The sequence below is a fragment of the Martes martes genome, assembly GCF_963455335.1.
Source record: "Martes martes genome assembly, chromosome: 5".
Lineage (NCBI taxonomy): Eukaryota > Metazoa > Chordata > Mammalia > Carnivora > Mustelidae > Martes > Martes martes.
In genome coordinates, this window is record NC_137892.1 from 131,878,704 (window position 1) to 131,905,342 (window position 26,639).

A 26,639-nucleotide genomic window follows, 5' to 3' on the forward strand; every position below is an offset into this window, starting at 1 on the left:
ACAGCACTCAAGCCGGGGTGGCACCTGGCTGGCTCAGTTGAAAGCGTATGTGACTCTTGATCTTGGGACCGTGAGTTTGAGCCCCACTCTGGGTGTAGAGCTTGGGCAAATATATATATATATAAAAAAAAATTTTTTTTTTTTTAAATAGCACTCTGGACTCTCTCAGTACCACTGCCACCGTACCTGCAATGTTGACTGAGGAAATAAATGTAGCAAGAGCGGCAAGGCCCTGAGAAGTTGTGGAAGGATACAAATGTCCTCCCATCAGTGCCAGCCCACCGACTGCGGTCAACCCTAGGAAGAAAGAATCAAAATGGTGAATGGCTGTAGAGACAAGGACAAAGGAAATGTCACAGGGTCTCACACGGACAGGCACAACAGAGAAAGTCCTCACGCGCCACCATCACTGGAGTACTCTTGTGGGCAAAGAGTTAAAGCTTCTTCTCCTTCTGCATAAAACTTTGGACTTCCTTTAACTTTCTAGCTCTGCACCCCCCGATAAAGATCTAAACCGATGATGTCATTGGACAAGAGATAAAAAGGGAGCGTGGGGAGATAAGCTGCTTCTGAACCGGAAGGAGCTATGCATGAACTATAAACAGAGGAGGACAAAGCCATGACTCTGAGCCCTCCAGAGTACACTGCCCCTTGGAATTAGCCACAATCCTTGCAGAGCCCCCTGGCAGCGGTGTCTGGAGCACTGGCAGCATGAGGCCTCCACGCCAGGGCAGGCCCCACACCCGTCCAGTCGGACACCCGACTGTCTGAGGTGGGTCTCCCTCCTCAGATCTGAGCATCCCTGGGGGCCAAAGAGATGAGCTCCTGGGCAGCTGCGTGGACACGGACCCCTGCAAAGACTCGCAGCACAGTCTGAGGCTCGGCAGACGCCTCCCTGGCTGGCCGGCTGCTTCCTGTTCCAAAGGCTTCACAGTGAGTCTGACGACAGCTATGGCCTACTTACCGCTGAATGTTTAGATGAATCTAAGATGAGCCCTTAAACGATGCTACGCTTACGATTCTGTGATATCAGAGGAATCCTTTCTTTAAAGAAAATTATAGTCGAAAGAAAGAACAATGGCTCTCCACTGCTTGGAATGGGAGCAGCCCAAAGGCCTGACATGCTCACTCTGCTGGACCCTCACTTCTAGCCCTGCCTCCCCACCTCTGGGAGCCCAAACCACCCACCTCAGAGGCCAAGCCATACAATTTGTAAACAAAGACTTTGGAAACCTCATTGAAAGCAGTTGGAGAGTTGAATAAGCCCATGAAAACCTGAAATGAGGGAAAACAAGAGAAGAGCAAACCTGAGATTGCATTAGTCACAGACATCAGCGGCGAGTGGAGAGCAGGGGTCACTCCCCAGACAGTGTGGTAGCCCACGATGCCGGCCAAGCCAAAAGTGGTCACCATCTGGGAAAAGGCTAAATTGGGCGCCACAATGCCCAAACCCAGCATCCCAGTGAGACCTACAGAAAGAGAAGAGTGTGAGCTGACATCCAATTATCTCAAGATTAAAATCACACACAAATGTGAAATAGTCAATGCTTTTACATTCTGCACCCAGTAATGAGTCTTCCAATAATGAGATTTTTTTACACATTTCACAATGGGGGGCAGGGGAGGCTAAAGGTATTACGAACAAAACTCAGCTTCCTGACCACCACCACCCAAAATAAAATAAGCTGTAAAGACCTAGTGAAATTTATGAGTCACCTTAATAACAATTTCCCCATTGTCCTCTTCCCTGTTGTGACTTTCATTGACAATGCCGCATGTGTATACAAGTGCTTTTGTTCCAGAATTAGAGACCTACACGGGATCTACCCAAGCATTTTCTACTTGGGCAAGACATGACCTTTATAAGTCATGTTTTATAAGTGTTTTGAAGCCAGTGTCATGTCACTCAGCTTTGGCTGAGGAAGAGGGATTTTAAAAGAGTAGGAAGGATTTCATTCACTCCAGCACCTCCCCAAAACATATGGCCTCTCCTCCACCCCCTCCGCCCCCGGGACAGGAGTTTTGCAATTGCTCCTGAAGCTGGACTGGACTGCTGGCCGGGGCACTCAGCTCCAGCCTCAACACCAAGTCAGCAAACAGGATTTTACAAAGAAAAGGAAAAAAAAAAAACCCAAATTAAATTAAGAATGTGCAGAATACAAACAGTCGGCTCTGAACATACATCTTTAATTATTGCCTTTCCTAATAGCAACCATGTGGACTGCTGTTCTGCAACAGAAGGAAGGGTTACCTAGTGGTCAGTAAAAACAGAATGCAAAGGGGGCACTAGGGAGCTGGAATTCAACTTTCTTGAGTAAGGTACTTTTTTCCCCCTTGATACAAAGTATTTCTTTATAAGTGGCACAGCTAGAACATCTAGGAATTGACATTAATTTTACTTTAGATCATGTAATAAGACTGCAGTTTTAATTTATATTGCTCTACCCACATATAAAATGCCCAGGGTTCCAATACATGGCCTGTTGACCATCTGGAGGGAGAGGAGACAGAATATTGTTTTGTGCTCTAATTAAACATCAGAGAAGCTATATAGAGTTGTGGTTAAGAATATGTTTTCATAAGCCAGACTGCCTCGTTCAAACTGTGGGCCTGCTGCTTGCTAGCTGTGTGATCTCAGGCAAGTTACTTAACTTCTCTGTGCCATAGTATCATCATCTGTAAAATTACTAACCCTCTCTGTCCTCACCTGGAAAAAGAAAAAAATAATATGCCCACCTCACTGAGGTCTTGTAGAGAGTAAATAGATTAAGGCATATGAAGTATTTAGTGCAATGCCTACCATTCATTAAATCAGCACATTAATCAAGCAGCACTAAATTATCATAATCTGGAGTCCATTTTTTATTGGGCATTTAAGATAAAAATCACCTATGTGAAGGTTTTTTTAATCAACTCTTTAGTAAACTAATGTCTTTTCTATAGTATATTTAATAATAATAATGTATTTCTATAGTGTTTGTAACAAAGGAAAGAGAAAGACAGAGGAAAAAAAAGAAAGGGAAAAGAAAGCAAATCATATTCTTTAGAGAATGCTATTCAAATAGATTCCTAACACACACATAAAAGAAAAATACTTGTGTTTATTATAAAGGAAGAAGTTTAAGGTAAAGAAAAACAAGTATCAGGCCATTCTTTTATTCACTAAAATATGCTAATTTCATATCTATTAAAATACAATAAACCTTAACGAATGAAAGAGCAACCTAGAAAAATAAAACATCATACGTGACTCGCTGTATTTCCTCACGAATCGCAAAGAGAAATGGAAATTTACAGTCCTCCCAAGGATTTTCTCCAGGTACAATATAATAATCTGGTTTCTTTCTTTTTTTTTTTTAACAAGCAAGTGCAAGTAGGGACACTGCCCCATTTATTCCCCATGTTCACAACCAGAGGCTTTCAGTCATCTTGCTGAGAATTGCTCTTTCTTCAAGGAGAGTTACATTTTTCTCTTTCAAACATCTGGGCTCACAGGGGAATTTGGAGAATGCTGAGGCTACAAGAATTGTGTGCCTGCTGCTGGTCCTTAATTCTTTATAGTTTGCTTTTGTTTTGTTTTTGTTTTGGCTCCAAGTAGATCTAAATAATTTTAATTCATTTGATGAGAGAGAAACCAATTTAAAAACCAAATGTCCATATTTTAGACTCTAACACTTCATAACCAGAATGATTATTTACCACTATTTTACAGCAACTGTTTAATGTTTTCATAAAGATGAAAAAGGCCAAGAATTTGTGTTAAATTTTAAAGAAATGAAAATTTAAAAGCTGAAATTTGTTACTAGGTGAAGAACTTAGGATGTTAGACAAAGAACCAAGGGCCATACCTGTCTCCTACTGTTTATTCTTCACCGCAAACATGTGGTTCCCCAGTCTTACCCAACATGCAGACAATCATAACTGACGTTTTATAACTCATGAAGATAAATAAATAACCCCATATATAGGCACTTAGCACCAACACAATCTGACACACATCACTACCTGATAATATTTGATGTAAGATGAAACTCTTAACAGCTGTATTTTAAATGTTTTCTATGACAGAAAAGCATTAACAGCCCGTCTACGCTTTCACACACATTTATTCCAGTATCTAGCGAGTGCCTGTATCTCTGGGGTCAGCCATCAGTGCGGTCCCCAAGGCCATGGAGGTGAGACTAGCAACCCATTTACGTAAACTTGCTTCTAACAGGTCTGCTTCCTCATGGAATCCAAAAGAGGACAACAGGATCTCATTCACTGATTTTGACACTTAATGCATTTCTTACAAAATCCAAACCATCAGGACTCCACCCTCATGAACGGGGCTCTCACCAGCTGTATATGCAGAAGCCGTAGTCATCGTCTTCCTGAAGGGGGTGACGGTAGCTGCTTTCTCAGCTTCCAGCTCAGCCACTGTCTTCGGTTTTACTGGGGCACCTTGAGGAATATTTTTTGGGGTGGGAGCGGGGAAAATCACTTCACCATCCTAATAGAAATTAGAAAAACAGACTTTTTTTTAACAGTCAGTCCAGCATGTCAAAAACACAGAAGATAGTGACTGTACTGGGGGTGGGGAAAAACTGTTCTTTTAAACATATTTTTTTAAAAGATCTATTTTTAAACAATCTCTACACCCAACGTGGGGCTTGAACTTACAACCCTGAGATCAAGAGTGGTATGCTCTACTGATTGAGCCGGCCAGGCGCCTCTCAAATGTAATCTTAAATAAATTCATGTCACTTATAACTTATTTTATATAAATACATATGTGTGTATAAATATAGAATGTTACACATGCATGGATACATAATTTCTATATGCACAGAACATATATGGAAAAAACACAGACCAATCCCCTAAAAGGAGATAGGTGGCAAGGGGAAAATTAAACTTTTACCTTATTCAGTTCTGGTTTTTTGTTTTGCTTGTTTCTGTTTTTCAAAAGCAATGCATGTTTTGGATGAGTTCAAGTGTATATAAGCCTTTGTGATATTTTTCTTTAAATCATTCTGCATTTCTAAACACCTTTTAATGGGTATAAACCCAACACATCAACCCTTTATTAGATTATATCTCAGTTCCAACATAGGATCCTTCCATAAAACAGAAATCTTAAGACACAGTTCTAATGAAAACTCAGGAGGGAACAACAGGTCTCTTCACTTACCTTCATCACTACAGTTCCTCTAATGACATGACCCATCGTACCAAAGTCAAAGTCATCTTTCACTTCAAAATAAAAATTATCTTTGTCAGGGCTGATGGCCTTCAGGAGTTTGGTGATGTTGTTGGAATATAAGGTGCTGGCCTGCGTGGCCATTCGGCTGGGAAGGTCTGTGTAGCCGATGTGAGTAACTCCCTGCATGAACAAAACTACAGTCAGAAAGGTCGATCTCTTCACATTCCTTCTAGGACACATCTCAGCCATAGCCAAGGCTAAGTTGTGAAATTACACACCTTTAGAAATATATACACATCTCACAAACAAATACAGATTTCAAAAGAGCTTTAAATATGCCTGTTTTTAATTTTAAAAATTTTCAGGCCTCAGTTTCTCTGAATACTTAAAGGAATAAACATTCCCTTACAGATCACTGAAGACATGGGAGTTGGTTCGTACACAGAAGAAGCTGTTTGCTATACCTTATGGACATAGAGTTCTCCTGGCTTAGTGGTCTCAAAGTTTCCGCCAGCCTCGGCAGCTAAATCCACAACAACTGAACCTTCCTTCATTGACTCAATCATCTCTTTACTAAATAAAACTGGAGCTTTTTTACCTGATAAAAATCAAAGAGAACAGCACAAATTATGTTATGCTTTCTTCAAACTCTTATTTCCTAATTATTATAGTCGTCTCTGGACACTCAAAAATGTAACGTAACATCTGAAATTTTAACTCTTCCAAGATACCCCGAAAGTCCATCACACCGGCGAAACTGGTCATCCTCCTAGGAAGAAATGTTGTGAGTAGGAACTGCAAAGCCGACATGCAGGAGGGATCTCGCCCTTTACTTCATGCAACACTGCTCTTCCAGATGGGTTTACATCCGGGGCACTCATGAAAACACAAACATTTGGCCCGTTTCTTTTTAAATGCATATAGTAAGCTATTAAGGAAAATATGTGTACCTGAATTGGACAATTCATAAAGATCACAACTGTCAAGGGAATATTCAATAGTAATTTATGAATTAAATTAAATTAAATATTAATTAAATTAAATTAAATATTTCCAAGCATCTTAACAAACTTCACCAGACTTTCCCACATGTTTTATTAATCTACCTTCATTTAACACCGGATAACTCCAAGGAGAGACAGAGGAATGCCATGAAATGAAAACAATAGGAAATCCCAGTTTGGGATTAGAATTGGGAATCATGCATACACTTTTATTCCCTCTGCACACTGTTAATTCTGCTTCTGGTGAGTCTAGCCCTATACTAGTGCTCAGAATATACTGGTAGATAAGCAGAAAAGAACTTTGTTCTCACAGAACACTCTAGCCATGAGATAGTTCACACCTAAAATTCATTCGCTGACAGGGTGCCTGGGTGGCTCAGTGGATTAAAGCCTCTGCCTCCAGCTCAGGTCATGATTTCAGGGTCCTGGGATCGAGCCCTGCATCGGGCTCTCTGCTCAGCGGGGAGCCTGCTTCCCCCTCTCTCTCTGCCTGCCTCTCTGCCTACTTGTGATCTCTGTCAAATAAACAAATAAAATAGTTAGAAAAAAAATTTCATTCACTGATTCTTATGTAGAAGATAAAGCACCAAACGTAAAGATTTTTCAACCTAACCTATATTAGTAACATTCAATAGGGCCCACACCTCAGTATATTATGATGCTCAAGTTTCACGGAACAATATATGTGTTACCCAAAAGACAAAGGAAAAAACTTGTGAGACTGGTAGTAGGAAAGTAGAGAGTTAATAGCCTAAGTATCATTATCTCCTCTTTCAGAAAGTTTTCAACTCTGTTTACAGAATTTTAGAAAGACCACTATCGATTTTATAAATGGAAATTAATATAAAATAAAATTTGCACTATAATAATCTGTTTTTCAAACCACTTGGTTGGAATACATGTGATTCAAAAAAAGAAAAATAAAGATTTGTAGCACATGTGGAAAAAAAGAGTTGTAAAGGTACAAAGGGGTATTTATATAGTACTTCTCTCTTTCTCAACGCCAACTGTATACTGCCAAGATAAAGTCCAAATCCCAGGCCTCCTCTTACTGAAGGCCTTCCTGACTGGGTATCAGCACTCTTTCTCTCATTTTCTCTCATGACTGCCCCCCTGGACCTTCTGTTCCAGCCACACAGGGCCAGCTGTCACATGGTTTGTTGGATAACCCCTTGACTCTCCACGAAAGAGCAAGAATGAGGAGGTATTTTCCCCAAGAGACAACACTCTGAAGTCCTGGCAGCTTCACCACCTCTCAAAATTCTCTGGAAATATTCCTTTCCTCTACTCTCCCCCACTACAGTCCAACAAAGCCATCCTGGATATTTAAACTTTACTCAAACACAAGAATTTGGGGACGCAAAGAACCTACATCTGAGGACTCTCCCTCCCCCTGCCCCCGGAGGTCATGCTGCTGAGCTCTGCGATAATATAAAGCTATGGGTCGCATGGTCGCATCCACGTAAACTGGCAAACTTCAAGTGCAATGTGTACTTTCTAGGTGTTTCTGATCGTCCTTTTTCCTCTTTTCTAGTCCACGACCTCCTCTCCGTGAACCAGCCTCTTGCTTGCAACAGCTTTTCCTCACATCTTACTTGTTCCCTCCTGTCTTAGGCTGATATGCCTGACAGGGCAATCTGGGTCCAAATGCACCCCCTTTGACTTCTAAAGGCCCCCACTTTACAGGCATAGGCTTCGCAAATTCAATTTGGCATCTAATTCCTCCCACCCTAAAAATTCTGGAGTCCTTCCTTCTTCTGACCCAGCGAGAGCTAAGGATCAGTTCTGGACTGTGTCACCCTAGTGACTTGAAGTGGCCCAAACCATTTAGGACCCCTAGAAAACATCCAATATACCACCGATTTGTCTTTGATTTTATTCACTCAACCTTCACAAAACGATTAGGCACTGGCTGACACAACTTTAAATGCACACACACACCACGTGTAAACACACTTGCATCTTAACAAAGATAATAAGTGTTCTGTCTGTACTGTCAGTCTGAACTCCATTCATTTTTGAAAGGATACGCTATTCCTTCACAAAAAGTAATTTCTTTAGTCAGATAACTAGAGGGTGAGTTAAAATTTATTTAAGTCACGGAGGAATATTTGGAATACATGAAACTATTATAAGTAAAATGCACACAGCAAAATAGTATGTATAGACTGCTGCCTTAATGTAAAAAAAAATTTATATATACATATGTGAATTTTTATATATTTATATACACATATGAAATACTACATATACTATATAGTTTCTGGTAAATTCTATGTTGTATAATATTTAACCATAGCAGGACATCTTTGAGTGGTAAGAATATTTTCTTCTTTGTGCTTTTATCTCCTAAATTTTCTGTAAGAGCTAGTTTTAATTTTATAATTAAAAAAAATCAATAAAGGCTACAGGGAATACAATGATGAATATAATAGTGCAGCTGGCTTTAAGCGTTCACATGTGGATTAATTTTTTGAAAATTCTAAAAGTGCAGAAATGAAAATTGAAAACAGAAGGGAAAAAAATAGAGCCAAAAGAGGAGCAAAGTACATAAATTTGGAAAATAAAAGTTCCAAATGAGCAAATCCTCAAAAGAATAGTTCAAGAGGAAGACTAAGAAGGCAATTTCAAAATACTGTCTTACCCTGATGGCCTACTCGGGTAAAAACGTAATATATGATAAATGTGACATCACAAAATGGAAGGAACAAAAGGTATAAGATGATCAGTGAGATATGGGGGGAGGAGAATCTACCCAAATCTAATATCAGACTTCAAACTAAACTCTAAATTCTACTGATCAGAATGAATTATAAAAGAGAATGAGCCTTTGTGGCACCTGGCTGGCTCGATCGGGAGAGCATGCCACTCTTGATCTTGGGGTCTTGAGTTTAAGCCTCACATTGGGTGCAGAGATCACTTAAATAAATTTTTTAAAAAGAGAGAGAACTGGAGCACCTGGGTGGCTCAGTGGGTTAAGCCTCTGCCTTCTGCTCAGGTCATGATCCCAGAGTCCTGGAATAGAGCCCACATCGGGCTCTCTGCTCAGCAGGGAACCTGCTTCCTCCTCTCTCTCTCTCTCTGCCTGCCTCTCTGCCTACTTGTGATCTCTGTCAAATAAATAAATAAAATCTTAAAAAAAGAGAGAGAGAGAATCAACCCATTAAGAAAAAGAAAAAAGGAAAACCTTGGTGAATCTCTCTCTAGTCTTTGAATTAAAAAGTATTTCTTAAATTAAAGCAATGGGGAAAATAAGGAAAACATCAATAGATTCAAATATGAAATATGTATGTATTATACTCCTCAAAAATCAATATGACAAAAAGTTAATATAATAAAAATTTAATATAATTTAATTTAATATAATAAAAAATTTAATAAAGACAAAACACTAAGATCCTAATACATGAAAAACAAACACAAATGGTCAATTCTAAAAGAAATGGTAACAACCAAATTAAAAAAAAAAAGTTCACCCTTATATGAATCAAAGTTACAAAAAGTGAGATACTTTTTTTTGTCTCTCAAAATGAAAAAATCAAAAAATCATAATAATGGGGGGATCTGGATGGCTCATTCAGCAGAGCATAAGACTCATGATCTTGGGGTTATAAATTCAACCCCACACTGGATGTAGAAATTACTTAAAAATAAAATCTTTTAAAAATCATAACAATGTTGAAATGAAACAATTAGCTGGATGATCTATTGATGAGATTATGAACGACGCAAAAGTTTCAGGAAAGCATAATTTACCAATATGTATCAACCAGCCAAAAATGTTGATATCCACTCAACCAGTAATTCTACTTCTAAGATTTGATTAATCCCAGGGAAGTAAATGAAGGCACACATGATGGAATAACACAGAAAAAATGTTAGAGCATTATTTTTAATTGACAAAAAGTGGAATTAAATGAAAAGCCCAATTTTGCATTAACCATTGAATAAAATGTGGTGCATTAAAATAAAATCCCCCCCCAACATTAAAAATATATATACAAAAATTTCTTAACAACTCATCATGCTATATGAAGGAGAAAACTTATGATATAGTATAAAATGGGAAAAATGAGGGGCGCCTGGGTGGCTCAGTTGATTAAGTGCCTGCTGTCGGCTCAGGTCATGTTCCCAGGGTCCTGGGATTGAGTCCCACATCAGGTTCCCTGCTTCTCCCTCTCCCTCTGCCTGCTGCTCCCTCTGCTTGTGCTCTCTCTCTCTCTCTCTCTCTCTGCCAAATAAATAAACAAAATCTTTAAAATAAAATAAATGTGAAAAATGAGAATGATATTATGTCCTGATCCCACAGGATAAAAATGCATGGAGGGGCACCTGGGTGGCTCAGTGGGTTAAGCCTCTCCCTCAGGCTCAGGTCATGATCTCAGGGTCCTGGGATCAAGCCCCACATCGGGCTCTCTGCTCAGTGGGGAGCCTGCTTCCCTCTCTCTCTCTCTGCCTGCCTCTCTGCCTACTTGTGATCTCTGTCTGTCAAATAAATAAATAAAATCTTTTTTAAAAAATGCATGGAAAAAAAAGCTAAAAGGAAACAGTAAAATGTTAACAGTATTTTTCACTGAGAAGAGAGATCATAGACGATCTTTATTTTCTACTTTGTACTTTACCGCATTTCCAAAAGTCACATACTATTTTTATAAAATAATAATAATAATAATAAAGTATTCCTAAATAAATAAAGTACTCCTGTATAATCACAACCAGTTTCTTCTCTAGGTTGAAGACATAAATTAAGAGTTGTACTGGAAGAGGGATACCTGGGTGGCTCAGCGGGTTAAAGTATTGGACTCTTGGTTTTGGCTCAGGTCATGATCTCAGGGTTTTGGGACTGAGCCCCAAGCTGGGCTCCACACTCAGCCTGGGGTTTGCCTGTCCCTCTCCCCCTGGTCCTCCCCCAACTTGTGCAGTCATGCTCTCTCGCTTTCTCTCTTAAATAAATAAGTAAATAAAATCTTAAAAAAAAAAGAGTTGTACTAGAAGAGTTAAAACAACTTAAAAATGCCATTAGACCAATCTATTTACTTACCAGTTGAATATTGCTACAGCAAATGAAGCTACACAGTTAGGACAGCCTTTCAAAGTGCTTCTAAAACACTTACAGAGTAAGACAGAGACCTAAATAAGGATGGATAGCAAACAGGAAGACTTTTACAATATAAAACAATGAGAAGACTATATCCAATGTTTAATTCAAATCCTTCAAATATAAAGAGATGTCCCAAATACCCTAGAGACAGTCTAGTATAGATTCTAGATATAAGAATAAAAGATCAAATGATCATATCAAGTGTTTCAAGACATAACTGCAGAAGTCAGAAGAGTTGATTAAAGGGGAGCCTGGCATTTTTCAAAGTGCTAGAACAAACAATCCTAAAATTTGTATAGAACCAGAAAAGACCCCGAATTGCTAAGGAAATGTTGAAAAAGAAAAACAAAACTGGGACATTATATTGCCTGACTTCAAGCTTTACTACAAAGCTGTGATCACCAAGACAGAATGGTACTGGCACAAAAACAGAAACATAGACCAGTGGAACAGAGTAGAGAGCCCAGATATGGACCTGCAACTCTATGGTCAAATAATCTTCGACAAAGCAGGAAAAAATATCCAGTGGAAAAAAGACAGTCTCTTCAATAAATGGTGCTGGGAAAATTGGACAGCTATGTGTAGAAGAATGAAACTCGAATTCTCTTACATTCTCTTACACCATACACAAAGATAAACTTGAAATGTGAGGCAGGAATCTTTCAAAATCCTAGAGGAGAACACAGGCAGTAACCTCTTCGATGGGCCACAGCAACCTCTTTCAAGACACGTCTCCAAAGGCAAAGGAAACAAAAGTGAAAATGAACTTTTGGGACTTCATCAAGATCAAAAGTTTCTGCACAGAAAAGGAATCAGTCAACAAAACAAAGAGGCAACCCACGGAATGGGAGAAGATATTCACAAATGACACTACAGACAAAGAGCTGATATCCAAGATCTATAAAGAACTCCTCAAACTCAAAACTCAAAAAACAGATAATCACATCAAAAAATGGGCAGAAGACATGAACAGACATTCTCCAAAGAAGACATACAAATGGCTAACAGACACATGAAAAAATGTTCATCATCATTAGCCATCAGGGAGATTCAAATCAAAACCACATTGAGATACCACCTTATACCAGTTAGAATGACCAAAATTAACAAGATAGTAAATAACAAGTGTTGGAGAGGATGTGGAGAAAGGGGAACCCTCTTACACTGTTGGTGGGAATGCAAGTTGGTGCAGCCACTTTGGAAAACAGTGTGATGATTCCTTAAGAAATTAAAAATAGAGCTTCCCTATGACCCTGCAATTGCACTACTGGGTATTTACCTCAAAGATACAGATGTAGTGAAAAGAAAGGCCATCGGTACCCCAATGTTCATAGCAGCAATGGCCACGGTCGCCAAACTGTGGAAAGAGCCAAGATGCCCTTCAACAAACAAATGGATAAAGAAGATATGGTCCATATATACAATGGAGTATTATGCCTCCATCAGAAAGGATAAATATCCAACTTTTGTATCAACATGGATGGGACTGGAGGAGATATGCTGAGTGAAATAAGTCAAGTAGAGAGAGTCAATTATCATATGGTTTCACTTACTTGTGGAGCATAAAGAATAACATGGAGGACCTTAGGAGAAGGAAAGGAAAAGTGAATTGGGGGAAATCGGAGGGGGAGATGAAGCAAGAGAGACTATGGACTCTGAGGAACAAACTGAGGGTTTCGGAGGGGAGGCAGTGGGGGGTTGGGTGAGCCTGGTAGTGGGTATTAAGGAGGGCACGTATTTGGAGCACTGGGTATGGTGCATAAACAATGAATACTGGAACACTGAAAATTTAAAAAAAAATTTTTTTTTAATTAAAAAGAAATAAAGGGAAGCCTGGATGGCTCAGTCGGTTAAGCATATGGCTTCATCTCAGATCATGATCCTGGGGTCCTGAGATCGAACCCTGCATCAGCTCCCCACTCAGTGGGGAGTCTGCTTCTCCTTCTGCCCTCCCTGCCACCATGCTCATGCTCTCTCTTGCTTGCTCTCTCTCTAAAGTAAATGAATAAAATCCTACAAAAAAAAAAAAAAAAAAAAAGGCAGAGGAGTTAATCTTCTTAAAAGGCAGTAAGAGAAACAAACAAACCAAAAAAAAAAAAAAAGAAAAAAAAAGGCAGTAAGAGGTGTTTTGTTTTGTTTTGTTAAGCAGGCACAACTGGGCTTTCCCCTTTGCTCATTTCTGTTAATTTTATAATTTTATCTGCAAAACATGAGCTACACAAAAAGACCAAAATTGTTACATTTCCTCAAACCACCACCACCCAAAACAACAATGACAACAGAAAATGTGACAGAAAAAAATCAACAAGGAGAGAATTTTTTTTTTATGTACTTCCTGGCACAATGCAAACTGTGGCTAAGAGATCTGACCTGATGTCCAACTTCATGAAATATTTCTTGGTTCCTCCTGGTTCTTGGACATCACATTCATGGTAAGATTATTCTGTTCTCTCCCAGTGGGGGATGTTTGTTTCCATATCTTAGCCAAGGCAATGGTAGGACATCGTGCCATCACAGTCATCATTCGAATATTCATTTTTTCATTCACTCAACTACTATTTAGTGCCTACCATGTGCAGGCTGGATAGGGAAGGAAAATTTTCCCTGTAACTCTGAAGACTAATATTTTAGGACTGAAAGAAGCTACATTCAAAGCTTAGTGAACAGTTACATTATCCAAAACAGTTGAGGTATTTAAAGCAGTCATCTAAAAAATGTCATAGTTTCCTAACTGGTTGGCCATTATTCAGGGTGAGCAGGGATGGCATAGATTTGGGTGAGTATCCTTGAATCTCTGTGTGCATCAGAATTGGCTCCAGGCTGAAAAAGTGCCTCACCTGTGCACCATTTCTAGCTGTGTGGATGTATGGCTGTGATCCACACACATACATTCTTAAATATGACTGAAGTCACAGTTTAAGAATTCATCGAATTCTTTTCATACTATGTATTTTCTCATTAATTGAACGCTAAGATTAAGTTTTAAAAGTATTAAAGTTAGAAACTTCCAGAGGTGCCTGGCTGGCTGAGTCAGTTAAGCATCCAACTCTTGGTTTCAGCTTGGGTCATGATCTCAGGGTTGTGAGACTGAGCCCTGCATCCAGCTCCACGCCCAGAGACGAGCCTGCTTGAGATTTGCTCTCTCCCTCTTCCTCTGCCCTTCCCCTTCCTGCTTACTCTCTCTCTCCCCTCCTCCCCAAATAAATAAAAAAAAATCTTTTACAAAAATGAAATTTCTAGAAAAATTACTCATTTCTGAAAACAGCTTTAGGGGCACCTGGCTGGCTTGGATTGGAAGAGCATGTGACTCTTAGTCTCGATCTCAGGGTCATGAGTTCAAGCCCCACATAGGTATAGAGATTACTTAAAAAGAAAAAGAAAGAAAGAAAGAAAAAATAGCTGTAACAACTAGGGCTATATAGCAAAAAAATATATCATTGCCCTCTCTGCAAGACGATATTCAGAAAGAGTGATTTAGCTTAAACTAAATACCAATGAGTAAAGAGTTACCAGAAAGTTTCAATATATTATACCTCATTGAATAAATCAGGCTTAATATGATCATCTGAAATCAATAAATTCTCAGACTCTACCGGGAAAAGAATCAAGCCCTCACAGACAACTTTAATCACATCAAACAAACAAACAAACAAATTAAGAGGAAACCACTAAAAATATTAAGGACAAAACACCAAGGGGAGCCTGGGTGGCTCAGTCGGTTAATCATCTGCCATCCGCTCTGGTCATGAGCCCTGCTCAGCGAGCAGTCTGCTTCTCCCTCTGCCTCTGCCCCTCCCCTCCACCTGTGCTCTCTTTTGCTCGCTCGCTCTCTCTCCCTCTAATAAATAAATAAAATCTTAAAAAAAAAAAAAGACACCAAGATGAAATGGATTTACCACAAAATTCTAAAATGATTCTAAAGAAGTTTTAGCATTATTTACTGGAATTATTCAATAGTATGTAATTGGATGGGGGAAACTCCTAACTTCCTGACCTATAAGGCATCCAATTAGACAAGCTCAAGAAAAACTTTCTGCTTTAACAAGGTCATAGTATATTTAACAATATAGTAGCAAAGACATTAAAAATACAAATTACAGAATATATTTATCCAAACCAAAACGAGTATCTCATGAACAAGCACTAACAAGACAAGGAGAATTTTTAACATAATGCGATACTATACATTGATTCAATGGAAAGTACAGCATGTAAAGACATTCTGAACTACAGCATCTCTACATAAAGAAATGTCATTATTAATAGTACACAATTTTGCACTGAGTGCTGTTGTTTACCCAGCACCCACTTTGTTTGTCCTCCGGTCACTACTCTGATTTCCATTTTCTCCACACAGCCTAGGAACTTGACCCCAGAAACCACTCCAGATGCAGGCTGGTTGGCCTAAGGGTAATCTTATCACCTTATTAGTGACCAGTTCAGAAATCCAGATGTAAGCCAAGGGGTACCTCATTGCCCTGTCTCCATGAACTGGCTCAGAGATGGACACTAACCCAATGAAGGCCAGTAAGAACATGGGAAGGTTTGCTCGGGGCTTCTGAAAAAGAAGTTTCCTTCCTCTTCAAGAGGGAACCATCGAGGGGCACCTGGGTGGCTCAGTGGGTTGAGGCCTCTGCCTTCGGCTCAGGTCATGATCTCAGGGTCCTGGGATCGAGCCCCGCATGGGGCTCTCTGCTCGGCGGTGAGGCTGCTTCCCCCTCCCTCTCTCTCTCTGTCTACTTGTAATCTCTGTCTGTCAAATGGATAAAGTCTTTTAAAAAAAAAAAAAAAAAAAAAGAAGGAGCCATCGGAACTAACCTGTCTTGTCCTGTGGACATTGTGTTGGGCACTCCAGAGGGCTCAACCCGCTGTTGCCTTCCAGCACTGAGGATAGGGCCAACTCACAGAGCAGGGCAATGCAAGAGAACACAGGAGCACAGTGAAAGCCCCCTGATGTCAGCACACCTACCCACACTTCTGACTGGACTTTGTCTGCATACATAACCCAAGAAATATCCTTTCTGTTTAAGGCTGAATGTGCAGGAATTTCTGCTTCTGACAGCCAAAGTCATCGTAATCAATACATACCAAAGGCTCTTGTGGAATTTCAAAATCACAGATGGGGGTTAAAGCTTTGGCTCTTAAGCTATAAAAATGCCTACAGAGAAGGACAAAAGGGTTTTTATACACTTACGTATACCTATAAGAAAAACAGATGATTGATTACGTAATCGACCAGAAGTGGCAAGAAACTGCAGACTATGTGATCCATGGGTCTTTCATCTACTGGGTCTGATTTAGCCAGCCTCATGGTACATGGAGCAACATACTGATTCAACCCCTCCTTCTATGTTATCACTGGCTAAGCTTTAGACAGCTATGGTCAGGAACAGAGATTCTAACCCAAGCTTAAAGAGCCAAGCAGAGTATTTAACATGTGAGTTCTATCCATAACAGTAGAGACAAGTTTTCTCTGCACAATTAATTATTTGTATAAGGAACAGAGAGAAAGCCAGGCCAGCAAAACCTTGGCTTTTACAAATTGAATGCCGTGAGATATTTCTAAATGTAATACTTACGAAATACGATTAGTCAACAGCATATTTCAGCAAATTAGAGAAATCCCGAAAGATCTGTTTAATGAAAAAAACTAAAAACAAGCTTTTACCTAATTATTAAAGGACACATTCATAAAAAAAATTTTTAAGGATTATCTTAATAATCCACCTCTCATAGCTGCAAAATTCTGTATAAATAAAAATCAAAATTTGTCAAGATTTTACCATGGCTCCATAAGAAGTAGAAATTCTTAAAAAAACAGATAGTCTACCATATTTAAATTGTAGCATGAAAGTATAATATTCTTTTTTTTTTAAGATTGTATTTATTTATTTGTCAGAGAGAGAGAGCACAAGCAGAGGGAGCAGCAGGCAGACGGAGAAGCAGGCTCCCCGCTGAGCAAAGAGCCTGATGTGGCACTTGATCCCAGGACCCCGGGATCATGACCTGAGCGAAAGGCAGATGCTCAACCGACTGCGCCACCCAGGCACCCCAGAAAAATATAAGGTATACATTCTTAAACGTACAACATCTATATTCTTCCATAAATTACAACATTCTTTGTGTTCCTTCCAACACATGCTTAAATGTACCTTTGCTACCAAATGCCTTAAAAACTGAAGCAATGAATATTTATGACACATTCTGATTTTACTAGTTTTATAAAATAATTAAGAGATTATTTTTAAAAATAGAAATAATACTGCTTATTTCCCATGTTATTCAACTTAGGTCAGGATGAGATTAACTGACAAAAGAGCCTTAATGAAATGCGTAGCTTTGGAAAATGCAGTTTTTCAGGGAATGTCTTAGACATTCCACCGAGTCCTTGAGACTGTCTGGACTTCCTATTAAAAATGTCAAGGGGGAAAAAAAAATGTCAAGGGGTGCCTGGGTGGCTCAGTTGGTTAGGTCTGAGTCTTGATTTTGGTTCAGGTCATGATCTCAGGGTCATGAGACTGAGCCCCAAGGTGGGCTCCGCACTCAGCGAGGAGTCTGCTTGATATTCTGATTCCCTTTGTCCCTCCCTCAGCTTATGCAGGCGTGCACAGGCTCGTTCTCTCTCTCTCTCTCTCTCTCAAATAAATAAATAAATAAAATCTTAAAAAAAGAAAAAAGAGGTAAGTTTTCAGTCCTGAGTACCATTTGTAAACCAGGCATCACCAATGGCAGAAAAGAGAATAACACTAATGTTCTCTATGCCAGGCCCTACATGGGATTGTTTTCTTCATCTACTCATGAAAGAGCTCTATGGGATAAAAATTTTACCCCATTTTCAGAGATGAAGACTTGGAGGTTCAGAGAGACACATCAGCCAGCTATCAGGCAGTGGACCTAGCATCTGAATCTACTCTATCAGGCTCTAAATCCAAGATCTGATCCCCTGTGAATGCATTAAACATGAGCAGATAAAACTACAAAGTGAGAAAAAGGAAAAACCTATTAGCTGCTCACCAAAATCCATGTTTGTTTTGGGCTGAATTGTGTCCCCAGAAAATTCCTATGTTGGAGCCCTAACCCCTAGTACCTTAAAATAGGACTGTATTTGGAGCGATGGCCTTTAGAGAGATAATTAAGTTAAAATGAAGCAATTAGGCTGGGCCCTAATCCAGTCTGACGGATATCCTTAAAATAAGAGAAAATGTGGATATGAAAAGAGGCCAAGACCATGTGAGGACACAGCAAGAACAGAACCATCTACAAGCCAGAGAGGACGCGGAAGAAAACCAGACCTGCCTATGCCTTGACCTGGGACCGCCAACCTCCAGACTGAGAGAAAATAAACACCTTGTTTAAACTGGGATTTTCTTAGCAAAATTAGCTACTAATTAGCTAACTAATTAGCAGACTAATACGATGTTCTGTTATTCCTGCACACACAGCAAAGCAACAATTCCCAGCTTCTCTTAACAGTTAGGTTTGGCCATATGACTAAGTCTTCCGAAGAAACGTGAGCAGGAGTGGTAGGTGGCATTTCTTGGCATCCTAGGCACATTCTTCTATGTCCCCATCCCTTCCGGCTAACTGGAAGAGAGACCGTGCCTAGAGTGCCCTTCAGAGCCTCATAATGACGACAACGGCAACGCTGTCCTACCCGAATCCCCAGACAATCACGTGAAGGAGAGATGCCCACCAGTGTGTCAACCGCCCATTCCTGTTAACTTGAGCAAGGAGTAAATTTCCGTAATGTCTGAGCTTTTGCCTTGCTTTCTTAGAGCAGCTAGACCACCCCAACACGGAGGCACAAGAAAGTATAGGGAGAGTGGAAAGAAGGAAAATACTGAAATGCACGTGGAGGGCCACACTAGCTGCTCGCAGTAACTCCATCCAGGGTTCTTCCCCAGAGACGGCCTCGGCCTCCCAATCCTTTTCAACTCAGGGACTGCCAGGGAAGGGAACACAATGCTTCCAATCTTGCAACACACTTTTGGAGAAATTACAGACCAAACCAGAATATAATTCTGTGCCGTAAATTTTCCTAGCAGACCATTTGTTAAATTTGGCCCAATAACTCACTAAGTGTGCTCAAACACACTCTCAGAAGTCACGACTGATAAATGGTAATGAACACTCCCCCATCTTGGCATCTTCCTCCTGATGACAAGTTGCCCTGTTTGTGCTGAAAGCTACCAAGAGGTGTGTAGACAGCCTGTGGTTACCAACCCTTGATGTTGCAACACTTAAGTCTTTCTCTCCGTCCTTCAAAACTCTCAAAACAAATGAAAATTCGTAGAAGTAATATTACAAAATTCCATACAGCCATATGATAATTTTAAGGGAGGGAAGGAGGACCCATGAATTAGATCAGTCAGTAAAACACAATAAATAATTTAAAAAAGAAAATTAGAAACGACTGATCTCTATAGTTTTGTACTGTGAGATCCTCTTGCTTACAGAGAAGGAAAAGACCAGTCTCTCCAAACAATAAACATGGACTTTGGGCCAAAACTCTGTAGAGGCATGAAAACAATATTATCTTCGTGGTTTTCACAAATGTGAGAGTATATCACTGTATCAATTATTCTCTTGCCTGAACATAAGTTTGAACGTTACTGTGAAAAAGTATTCTTGTGTGCCGTATTTCTTTTTTTTTTTTTTTAATTTATTTATTTGTTAGAGAGAGAGCGCGAGCGAGCACAGGCAGACAGAGTGGTAGGCAGAGGCAGAGGGAGAAGCAGGCTCCCCGCGGAGCAAGGAGCCCGATGTGGGACTCGATCCCAGGACGCTGGGATCATGACCTGAGCCGAAGGCAGCTGCTTAACCAACTGAGCCACCCAGGCGTCCCGTGTGCCGTATTTCTACTCTTCGGGATAGACAGATTTCAAAAAGACAAGTAATGTCAGATGGAGAACCAATGCTCGTTTTCCAGGCAATGGCAAAATATCTCTAGTTTGCTGTCCCATGCATATAGCCTTTGCATGTCGGGGAAAACAGCCCCTCCCAATTCTCCGAGTCATGTAGAATTATCACAAGTATCCTTTATAGGGTATATTCTACAGACCTTACCTAGAAAAGTATCATTACCATAATCTGTATTGTGCCTAAAAAGACGTCCCAGCATATATGACCTATGATATTATAATTTATAATCAAGCAATGAGTATCTTCCTTCCTGACCAATAAACACTTTCTAACTCCTAGACAGACCTCCTACTGCTTCCCAGTTCTATCTCCTGAGAGACCTAGCTAACCACCTCAAATTACAAATTTGGCAAGTATTCTGGTTTTGGAAAATTTAAGAAAGCTAGGTTCCCAGTCTTAAGTTAGCCTTTGCACTGCTCCTATCCAAAAGTTGAGACAAAAGAGTGTTCTTTCTCTCATTCCTTGGACAGCACTGAAAAATAAGAGACTGTAACAACGAAGACCTCAGGATGGCACCCAGAACAACAGAGATGCTGAAAAATCTCTTGAGTCTCAAAAAGTTTAGCAGAAAAGATTATGAGCACAACCTGAACATGGCCAGAGGGACTTACTTTTTAATAGTAGCTCCAAAGGACAAAGAGCCAGACAGGGAAGTTGGGGAGTCTTCCCGTGTGTGCAGAGCACCACAAAACGGGACTGTCAGCCCTGTCCTGAAGCTACCTACATTAAATGACACTAGAGCCTTTAACTCTTCACCCGCCCCAATCTAGGGAGTCCAGATGATGGCACAAGTATGTGGTACAAAATGGCAGCATAGTAATTAGCACCTCCAGAGACATTTCATTCCACATACAATCTACACAAACACAACGTAATTGTTCTTTCAAGTCCACAGACTGAGTGCACCTTGGGGGATCAAAAATTTGCCAGCTCCGTAAGGTTGCTACCCGAAGCTAGCTAACTGCCCATGCCCCCCTCTTAGTGTTCTTATCCACATCCGGTCCTGTGTACAGCCTTCCAAGCACCTGTGTCCAAGCAAGTGAGCTTGGCCAACTTCTGACATTTGACTTAATCCCCTTTGGATCCACTCAAGGAAACTTGAGAACAGCTTCTGTTCCGAGAGTCTTTCAGGAGCTCAACACACATCAGGTGACCCATGCAGAGATTCAGGACATAAACCAGTCAAGGTACAATGCCAAGGACAGGTTTTCAAAGGGTATTTGTGCCTTTATAAAGTCTTTTCATCTTTTTGTTGAAATGCTCACGCTTTCGGGTCTCAGTCCCCCTGGGACAAGAAAGAGCTTTAGAAAGATCATCTTCTTCCTCATAATATTCCCACCAACTTTTCCTCTCTTTTTTTTTTTTTTACTTTAAAAAAAAAAAAAATGTAGGGATGCCTGGGTGGCTCAGTGGGTTAAGCCTCTGCCTCTGCTCAGGTCCTGATCTCAGGGTCCTGGGATGAAGCCCCGCATCAAGAGCCTGCTTCCCCGCCCCCACCCCACCTGCCTCTCTGCCTACTTGTGATCTCTCTCTCTCTCTGAGTCAAATAAATAAATAAAATCTTTTAAAAAAGGGAAAAAAAAGTAACCGAAGACTAGCCCTCTGAGTGCCTGCTCTGGGCCAGTCCACTGGGCAGGCACTTCATCTAACTTGAACATGCTCTGAACAGATCACTGCTTCAGAAAAGACGAAGACAGTAGAGGCTCAGTGGAACAGATTAACAAAATGTCTTTAACAAATCCTCTTTAAGACTATTACACGATTTGACCTTTTACTAAAGTACACTTACTATAAAGTTCTTATTTAAAAAATAAGATATTATTGGAGGGAGTAGGCCCTAAAAAGAGTATGCATTTTATATAAGAAGTCTTGAGTTGTATTGCTTACATTAGGCTTTATCACCAATAATAATTCTATATACTATGTCCAAATTATCTTACGTCCAAAAAGAACACGACTTGACTAAAACCAGCTTCCGGTCCGCATCATTTACTCCATGAGGAAATGTTTTAGCACCCTCTACTGGCCACTTGTTGTACCTAGTCAGCTCATAACCTCTCCACAACATGCAGCTAACTTCCAAAGGTCAGATGGGGGCTACAGCAAAGGCCACCCCATCCCTCCTTCAAAGTCACCTGTGCAACAGCTGGGCCACAAGCCACTGCCACAAAAGGAAAGGACAAAATCCTTCAGCGCTCTCCTGCCACTGCTTGTTCATGAGTCAGCAGACTTCACCAACACTGCCATGAGCCCCTGGCTGGCCTGATCTGCGTCCACCTCCAGTAACCGACCCACCTCATTTCTAGATTCACAGATTCTTCTATGGGTTAACCCTGTATCCCTAGCCTGTCCCATCTGCTTCCCCTAGCCAGCTCTGGTGGGCTGTGGGTGTCTGGAGAGGCCAGCTCACCTATCTGATATCATCTGGGTAAACAGGACAGAAAGAAGAACTTGGGGGGACGTATTTTCCCCTACAAGCTCACAGATGTGGTGTCACTCAAGTTCTTGCCCTTGCATACACATTATTCAGCTGGGGGGTTGTGGAAAGATGCCAGAAGAGAACTTCTCCTCTCCCATGACCTCATGACAAAGCAACCTCTAATTTTCCACTGTCCCCTAGAGAAAGCAAGGCTCCTTTAGAAGATTCTAACACAAGTAACCATTAACCCTCTAAGCTCTCATTATCTGGCCTACTTCCTTTCAGAAAGGAAAACAGTAGAGTTAGCATGGTGGTCATTATTCAATATCAGAAGGAGAGGGAGAAGAGGAGGGGTGGAGCATTTGTTCAATGCCAAAATCTTGCTAGATCAAGCTACTGTTTACTGAATAATAACTGCTTACTAAAGCAGTAGGTTTAACCAATCATCTATTGAGTGAAAAATATTCTTTAAAGAGGATGTGGTAAAGGATTGAAAAGTAATTCCTGCCATCAAAGAGCTTGCAATTTGGTTGCAAAGAACAAACATGCCAAAGGAAATGATTTAAAAAGTGATAAAGTGTCATATCCTTTAATAAAAAACATATACCAGAATTTCCAAAAACATGCACACACACACACACCAAGTCCCCTTCTCTTTCTCTCTAGTGTATGGAAAAATGATTAAAATATTAATAATGGTCATCTCTGCTGCAACTTCTGGTCTGTACTTTTTTCCTTCGTATTTTTCAGTACTGTTTGAATGTCCTACAATAAGAATGTAGTATCTTAACAAAGGGAACAGAAGTAAATTAAAAAACCAATTCATCAAGGGTATAAACAAAGGAAATTGCTTACAAATACAATATGATATACAGAATATGACTATGAACAAAGTTACGTAAAAATATACGGAAAAAATGCACCCCACTATTAATAATCATCTTTACCTAGGGGCTACTGCGATTTTTGTCCTTTCTGCCTTTCAGTGCTTTCTCATTTTCTAGAAAGTAAATCAATCTTTACTTAAAGAAATTCCAATGTTAAACAACTTTCACTGTCCTTTTGAAATACCACCAGTCAAAGTGCTCTGCTGATAAGCGTGAGCTTAAGGACGTACCTGGAATCAGCGCTGTGCTGATGAGAATGTCCACCTCCTTGCACTGTTGGGCAAAGAGTTTCATTTCAGCTTCAATGAACTCTTTGGACATCTCTTTTGCATATCCTCCTTGCCCCTCACCAGATTCCTTCAAGTCCACCTCCAAGGGCTCAGCACCAAGAGACTTGAACTGCTCCAAAGCTGCAGCTCTGGTGATTATTGAAGGGAAAGCGGTGGTTATTTTAGGCCCTTAACAGAAATCAAGATCAGCTTTTACCTACACATTTTGGGGGGTTTTTGAGGTTTTTTAAAAAGTTTTTACTTATTTAAATTCCAATTAGTTAACATACAGTGTAATATTAGTTTCAGATGTACAATATAGTGAGGCAACACTTCCATACATCACCCAGTGCTCATCACAACAGGTGCACGCCTTAATCCCCACCACCTGTTTCACCCATGCCCCCACCTACCTCCCCTCTGGTAACCAGTTTGCTCTCTACAGTTAAGAGTCTGTTACTTGGTTTGCCTCTTTTTTTTTTCCTTTGTTTGTTTGTTTTGTTCCTTAAATTCCACATATGAGTGAAATCATTGTTTTTTGTCTTTCTCTGACTTATTTCACTTAGCATTAGGCTCTCTAGCTCTATCCATGTCATTGCAAATGGCAAGATTTCATTACTTTTTATGGCTGGACAAAATTCCATTGTGTGTGTGAGTGTGTGTGAGAGAGAGAGAGAGAGAGAGTGTGTGTGTGTGTGTGTGTATACCACATCTTCCTTATCCATTCATTAGTCAATGGGCACTTGGGCTGCTTTCATAATTTGGCTATTATTATGTTGCTATAAACACTGGGGTGCATGTATCACTTTGAATTAGAATTTTTGAAAAAAAAAAAAAAGAACTAGTATTTTTGTATTCTCTGAGTAAATACTCAGTAGTGCAACTGCCGTATCGTAGGGTAGCTCTATTTTCAACCTTTTCAGGAACCTCCATACTGTTTTCCAGAGTGGCTGTACCCGTTTGCATTCCCACCAACAGTGAGAGGGGGTTCCTCTTTCTCCACATCCTCACCAACACCTCATGTTTCTTGTGTTGTTCATTTTAGCCATTCTGACACGTGTGAGGTGATCTCTCATTGTAGTTTTGATTTGCATTTCCCTGATGATCAGTGATGTTGAGCATCCTTTCATGTGTCTGTTGGCCATCTGTATATCTTCTTTGGAAAAATGTCTATATATGTCTTCTGTCCATTTTCTAATTGGATTGTTTTTTGTGTGTTGAGTTTTAAGAAGAGCAAACTGTATATATGCAAAATTGGAGATTTTCTTTTGATATCTCTGACTGGACTATTTCAGTTATTTCCAAAAGTATGTGCCACTTCTATGAAAATTATTTTTTTCTGGAAAAATTAAAACTACAGGGAATTCCAACTTCTACTTACTTCAGTCACAGAAGGAATTTCACTACTGATAACTCCAACAATCACTTCTGATTCTTGGGGCCCCACTGTCAATGATGATGTGAACTCTGACCTACATTAAGATTTGACTTCATTCAAATCACTCAAGTTGAGGTCTTCATTTATAAATGTTCTGAATTAGGGGAACCTCTCTCTCATGAATGACTCTTAGAAGTATTTTAACAAAGTGATTTTTTGTCCCTAGTCCTCAATAAACTGTGTTTGAAAAAAACAACCTATAAAAGGTATAAAGAGCCAATACATTTAAATTACATAAAAATACATTCAGTTTAAAAATAAATAAATAAACACTAGGGGCAGCGGGGTGGCTCAGGTCATGTCTCCAGGTCCTTGGATTGAGCCCCACATCAGGTTCCCTGCTCAGCCGGGAGTCTGCTTCTCCCTCTCCCTCTGCCCCTCCCCCTAGTTGTGCTCGCTCGCTCTCTCTCGCTCTCTTGCAAAGGAACAAGAGATCATAAAAATAAAAATAAATATAAATAAATAAATAAACACCAGCCATGCACCGTGTACTGGCTGGAAAACCAGAGCCAGCAAAGATCTCAGTTGCGCTGGACAGTGTGTTTGACTTGTCAACACCCATCCCACTATAGTGAGTCCCAAACATCCCTGATGACAATGATTATTTCAGGGGCTTGTTAAAACTTCAAATTTGTAGGCCCCTTCCCAGACCCACTGAATTACAATCTCCCCCAGAGAGGCCAGAAGCTTATTTTTAGCAAGAGCTGCAGGTAATTCTGGCCACCAGGGAACTCGGGGAAACTGTGGTCTGAGCCTCCCAGGCCCCAGCAACCATTGGGGTCAGAGAGAACAGACCCAATGGGTAGGACATGATTGAGCAAGAGGTCCTCACCTTTCTGCTGGCTTGAACAAGGAAACTTCAAGCCCAGATTGCCTGCAGAAGCCAACTTGTGACTCAGGGAAATGAGCCAAAGCTGAAGACAACAGAAAGGACAAAAAGAACCTGGTCGTGGAGAGGACCAATGCGCTGCTGACGTCAGTGTGAAAATGGGAGCCCTTCCCATGAATTTTCATTTAGGAGAGCTAATACATTTTCTCAGAGTTTAAGCCAGTTTGAGTTGTCTTCTATTCCTTACAGCCAAAGGTATACTACTGTTTACCAAGTTTTAGAAATGTCTACTACTTTTAATGAAAAGATAAATTTAAAATGACATAAAAAAATAAAATGACATATTTGTGTGAGTGATCACAATTTTGATCAAAAGGTATCTACATAAATACCTGTAAGAAATGATGCCCAAAAAATCATTAACAATTTTATCTAGCTGGGAGAATTATAAAAGGCATTTTTCTTTTCCTCCTTAAGGTTTCTCTGTATTTTTCAAAAATGAACATGCATAATCGGAACCATAAATGCTTTTTTGTCATTTTTTTAAGATTTTTTTATTTATTTGTCAGAGAGAGAACGCATGCA

The 26,639-nt window shown here is 40.1% G+C and overlaps 1 protein-coding gene across 5 annotated transcripts in view; it reads right to left on the minus strand.

Annotated features, from left to right (window-relative positions):
• NNT (nicotinamide nucleotide transhydrogenase) overlaps nt 1-26,639 on the minus strand; it is a 92,510-nt gene that overhangs the window by 42,775 nt on the left and 23,096 nt on the right. For all 5 annotated transcript variants that reach the window (XM_080803546.1, XM_080803548.1, XM_080803545.1 and 2 more), the window contains exons 7-12: nt 23,749-23,936; nt 5,650-5,783; nt 5,174-5,365; nt 4,339-4,492; nt 1,308-1,469; nt 187-297 (exon numbers count right to left, since the gene is read on the minus strand). In XM_080803546.1, coding sequence (XP_080659672.1) covers nt 187-297; nt 1,308-1,469; nt 4,339-4,492; nt 5,174-5,365; nt 5,650-5,783; nt 23,749-23,936 — 941 coding nt within the window. The remainder of the gene's footprint in view (nt 1-186; nt 298-1,307; nt 1,470-4,338; nt 4,493-5,173; nt 5,366-5,649; nt 5,784-23,748; nt 23,937-26,639) is intronic.